At 31.9% G+C, this 5,745-nt stretch overlaps 1 protein-coding gene across 2 annotated transcripts in view; it reads right to left on the reverse strand.

Moving 5' to 3' along the window:
• Nucleotides 1-274: 274 nt before the first annotated feature.
• The window catches only part of LOC148956700 (snake venom 5'-nucleotidase-like), a 117,692-nt gene continuing 112,221 nt past the window's right edge, over nucleotides 275-5,745 (reverse strand). Inside the window, exons 8-9 of one of the 2 annotated variants that reach the window (XM_089086812.1) lie at nucleotides 4,501-4,704; nucleotides 275-611 (exon numbers count right to left, since the gene is read on the reverse strand). In XM_089086812.1, coding sequence (XP_088942938.1) covers nucleotides 403-611; nucleotides 4,501-4,704 — 413 coding nt within the window. In that variant the 3' untranslated portion in view covers nucleotides 275-402. The remainder of the gene's footprint in view (nucleotides 612-4,500; nucleotides 4,705-5,745) is intronic. The other variant, XM_089086804.1, reaches the window with a different exon arrangement.

The following is a 5,745-nucleotide window of genomic DNA, read 5'->3' on the forward strand; positions in this document are numbered from 1 at the left end:
AAAATGATCACCTACTCACATATGAAGGAGAAGAAAAGAAAATATAGATAAAATGGAAACTATAGAAAAAATTAGAATAAATAAACTAAATTAATTAATTATATTAAATAGACTCAAAAAAAAAAAAAAAAATTAATATAAGCGAATTCCTATCGTCGAAACAGAATTATGTGTATTGTCAGGTAGAACCAACATCATAATAGCTGTTAGGATATTATTCATAGCTCTTATCCAAGATATTTATTTATCATAACTTAAGCCATGTACAGCCCTTGAAAAACCCCTATGTAAGTACCTTAACTATTTTGTAAGGATGTCACATAAACATTCCATTTTAAATTATTTAATAAAAAAACAGTTTAATCGATTCATGTTTAGTTACATCAAAAGAATCAGGCCGAGTTAAGACGAAACTAGTATGAAAAATAACCCTGCTAGGATGAAAGTCGAAATTATATCCACTGTGTTCTTGGAGCCACTAGTCAACTCAGCTGCCTCCTCAATTTCGGCAGTTGTTTCAGTATTTCCAAGTATAATACGTCGCTCAGTTCCTATCCAAATAGGAGAATGCTTTGAAACGTAACCAGATATTGCATCAAAGTCAAGAATACCTGAAAAAGACAGCTATTAAAAATAAATTGTTATTTGAGTGACATATCCATTTAACTATGGTCTGGGCTGCTCTAAATTTCCAAATAAGATTTACAAAGGCCGACAAGATAAAAACTCAATTGCAACATGCGTTTTCAGATTTTAAATAGGACTGAACGGCTATTAATCGTCACTGATCGTTGTGGTTGCTAAATTAAAGGAAGAAAACATGAAAAAAAATAGGAAGAAATCATCTAAAATAAAGAATTAAACGAAACAAATGTGAAATATTCGAAAAAATAAAGAGCGATATAAAAGTTAAGATGAGAATGAATTAACGCATATAAGAAGTTAGAATTGAACATAAAATTTAGTTACGGATAAGTGTATATTTTGTTAATCCTTTGTTATTTTTCAGAGTAACGGCAAATAATATGCAAATAGGCGTTGCGTGGACACAGATTAATCTAGACAAAATTAGCCTATAATTGTCTATGATTTTAAGCACACTCCATAATTGTCCTGATATGCCTCCCTAGTTGTCTAATAGCAGCATTTAAATATAATCCTTTGTTTCACATTAAAAATGTGTCTGTAATAATCAGGAAACTATTTTTTTCGATCATTCACAATGCACGCTCAGTCCAAGTCTGTCCTTTCAGTCGAAGGGAAAGTAAATCCTCTTTCCACATTTGTCAGAAGGACTCTTCAAGAAAAATCGAAGAATTTTACTCTAGTGATTTAACTATTGAATTTTAATTCATGTATTCCCTTCTCATTCTGCGCTCAGTCCATAAATATTCTTGAAAATTAAGATCTATTCTGCAAATTGAATTCCCACCACTTATTGACTTACAAAGCTCTTATGAACAGCTGGGAAACTTTATCCTAAAACGCAAGTTTTGAGGTTTTCTTAGCTTCCTTCCCACAAATACACCCGCTGATCCCATCCCCTCTCCAATAGCTGGAACGGGAATATGTAATAATTCATAACACTTAGTAATGCACGCAAAACACAAAACAGATGGTATACGTTCAATGCAGCGCTGACCTGTTGCAGTTGATAATGCCACTTTTTGGATTATCTGAATTATTCTGTTTTTTGTTTATGAACTTGTTTGCTGTGTGCTCAGGACAATTTATGGCTGGGTTTTGCAGAAATTTCCCGTCTTGAAATTGTTTTCTGTTTTTACCAGTGCCAAAACCTTCAATAAAGCTAGCAGGCATAGCGTGACTATGGCTTGTAATAAAACACTTTAAGATTTTTTTTTCCAAAATTTAATACATAAAATTACGCAATGCGTTAACGTGAGTCATTATGTGGTATTCTACAATCCATAACTCGATACTACTCCTTCTAGGGGAAAAAAATAATAACAAACATACAAATAATGATTCATCTATGACAAAAATTTCTCAGAAAAATGTATTTTTTTTAGATATAAGAGACAAAAAACCTCATTTAGAGGGCTCTTAAACCGGTCAAACATGATCGTCACATCATTGTTTCGATCAACCCTCCTTAGTTTGAAGCTTTTTAAAAGATGATGCTCCAATACTTACCATAGTAAGTTTTAAAGGTAACTTTAATGAATGTTGCATATTTAGAATAACATATTACGATATTGTTTTACAACGGTGATTTATGGTGGTGTTTTTTTATTTTATAAAAGATGCTGATTTGGCGTTCTTTATCCTTATTTATATGGATCAAAGATAGGCAATTAAAACATTCAAACACCCATACCTAACGCAAACCAGTCTTAGCTAGACCAAAGTTGGGAAGCCCCATTTTCAGCTTGTTCATTATCGAAGACCTGTAATATATATATATATATATATATATATATATATATATATATATATATATATATATATATATATATATATATATATATATATATATATATATATATACATATATATATATATATATATATGCGCGCGCGCGCGCGCGCGCGCGCGCATATATATATATATATATATATATATATATATATATATATATATATATATATATATATATATATATATATATATATATATATATATATATATATATATATATATATATATATATATATATATATATATATATATATATATAATATTATATCCTTTGCCAGATTCTTTTGTGCAAGATAATTCATTCTTCAACCACAGAAAAATGCTCCAAGTAAGTGACTACAAAAGCCCAGCAAGTTTTTCCGTTCTTATCGTTCACAGTTAGAAGATTGAATTTCGCCCCGATTTGAACCTTTTTACGCTTTCGCTGGCTAGCAAGGTTCTCCAAACTTTTCTTTTTTCTAAGGGTTTTGTCCAAAATCCTTAAAAAAAAACAAAAAAAACCCACAGACGAAAAAAGGTCGCAGATCAGATCGTATAAAATTTGGGTATGATATCAAACTTACAATTAAAATTTTTCGCAGAATTCTCTGGGCATTTGAGTTAATATAAGGAAAGAATGAATATGACATTTTAGTAAGATTCCGGTTTTTCATAGGTATTTTCTAGATTCTGTATCTGTGTTCTTTTGTCCTTAGACAAACATCAAATTCCCTAGATCTATGGACGAAATATGTAGCCTACAAGTGGTAACAGTTTCGTTCCTAGACATATTACGTAAAAAAAAGTTTTATTTTAAATGACAGAGGTCGTTGTAACAAACAGTAAGTACAAAACAGCCCATACATTAGTAATTGCTTCACAATTGTAAAAGCCTAAAATGCTTTTTATATTAGAAAAAGGAAGGGGAACTAAACTGAGAATCTCTGTGTTGCTGTTTGGGTTGGAATGGGATTTTTCAAAGGATGTTTAAATCCATGTTGAAATAATTAGATTGAAAAAGACAAATTGATAAACAGCTGATTTTGTTATTCCCAATCTCTAACATCTTTTTTCCTGCATGGGTGATCTTACCAAGCCAGGGGGTATAGAAGATTGGAAACTGCTCGTTTGACCGGGGAATTTTAAATATAATGCATTTTTTACGCAACGAAAATACTGTGTTACAGCAAAGAATTTTTCACATACTATACAACAGCTGTACACTACATTGCTGCTATGTAGTAGAGCCCCAGTTCAACTTCCGATACAGATTACTTTGCTTCATTGACTACTGTTTTCGATAAGGGACGAATTATAAGGTCACGTGTGTAACGAGGGATATTGAATTGGAATAGAAATATGTGCACGACACCCATTATTTTTTCACTTGAAATGAACATTCTTTTTGTTTTCACACATGTCAGAAGTCATTTGCAGTTGGGCGCGTAGATGTGTCACAGATGCAACCCACTAGCATCGGAACTAAATAACTGTTGACTTGTAGTAAAAGAAGTTTTGTGTAAAGAAGTTTTCAACTTCAAAAGTAGGATGTTTTTCGGTACAGGTGCATTATAACTAAACCAGCGCTATAGACTGTACAAGGAAACCAGATATGGAAACCCGTCAAACGGCTATTTGCTATCTAAATTGATTGCAAAGCGTGATTTCTCATTGTGTTTAGAATATTTTAACGATTGTTTTTTGGGGTTTAGGAGGGCGGGGGGGGGAAGGTGCCTAGGTTATGTTAGGTTACGCGTTTAAACTATGCTATGGTTAACCCTCCCCTCCCCTAATGTGAGTATAGCCCAAATTTGTTTCTAAACTATTATATTTTCATCCTATTTTATTTCATTAGCATTAACCAAACTTGACTTCTTCGTGTACAGCGCTGGTTTAGTTATAATGCACAAGTACCTGTTTTACTTTCTACTGTAAAAAAGTTAATATTTGTCATCTCTAGCTCCCTTGATACTCTGTTCAAAAAAGTGTTTCGCAACCATTACGAAAAAAACAACACAGCTAAAAAAAAAAAAAAATACATTTTCACTCGAATAAATAGGTCACTTAAAAAAAGGGACGCACCAGTGCTTTTGTGGCTAAGCTTTTCCTTCTGGATAATGCTGTAGCCATCGCCACCGTTTGCTAGAAAACTAAGTGTTGCAATTCTATATACTTCAGTTCCATTTAATGGGAAATATTCGGGTATGCGGCATGAACGGCACCTTGCAAAGACTTCCTTCACTCTAGTACCCCGAGGCTTAGTTGAGTCGTAAAACACTTGAATGCCTGTAAATTGTAAAATTTCAAAAATAGAATATGATTTTCTAAACACGCGTCTCATTTATCACGCGTCCCAATTAGGGTTTTCTTCCCTTTAAAAGAATTCACCGCGAAAAAACTTTTAAAGTGCTAGTTGTGTTTAACCTAAGGTTATATCAGTCCATCGCTTTCATCATCATAATCATAGGCAAGTTTTTAAACCATCAGAGCTTGGTTCTTAGAACTCTTAAGGATTTTCTGTGGTTTTTAGAGGGCCTAAACTATAAAATTTGTTAGGCGAGGAAATTAATTCAGTTGTGATGCAAGTGAATTTAAAAGGCTGCTGAAAAATGAATTGTTTTCTTAATATGATTTTAATGATTAAATTGATAGGATTAAAATTGATAAAATGTTGTTAAATTATGAGCTTTACAATGATAATTTTTGCACTTTAATATTGATTATGTGTCTTAAGGAAGGAGTCGAGTTTGAGCATTAAGGAATTTGGTAGCAGGATACATGAGGTTGTTGCAGTTATGTTTTTTTCTTTCAACTTCTTCTGAGGTGAAAGTATTTTTTATTTTGTTTGTGGATATGTTTGATTATCCTTCCTCCATATCACGTCCTGGTATTTGGAGGGGATTTGATTGTGTTAAGTCTTAATTAACATTAAGTAAATATTTAAATATTTTTTAATTATAATACACTTATTGAGTTGTATCATCATAATATAGGCAATTATCCTTATCATATAGGTTCAAATTTTGCTACAATTAAATTACCGAATTTTAGCTTGAATCAATCTAACAACATAGATTGAGCTAATTTGCTTTGCGTTTTTTCGTTTTTTGATTGAAAGATATCTTAAAGAATCTGAAAGACACAGAACAAAAAAAATCTCCACTTTTAAGCGAGTTTAAGTCATTTTTTTAAGAAATAGTCAAGTATCAAAGTTCTAGCTGGGCGAATGAATAGAAATGAAACTAGTGAATCCACCGAGATAAATATATTATCGTTTTTGTGTGTAGATGTAGCTGGGTGAATGAATAGAAATGAAACTAGTGAATC

The sequence above is a fragment of the Artemia sp. Qi Xiang Cuo genome, chromosome 1, assembly GCF_049724085.1.
Source record: "Artemia sp. Qi Xiang Cuo chromosome 1, ASM4972408v1, whole genome shotgun sequence".
Taxonomy (NCBI): domain Eukaryota; kingdom Metazoa; phylum Arthropoda; class Branchiopoda; order Anostraca; family Artemiidae; genus Artemia; species Artemia sp. Qi Xiang Cuo.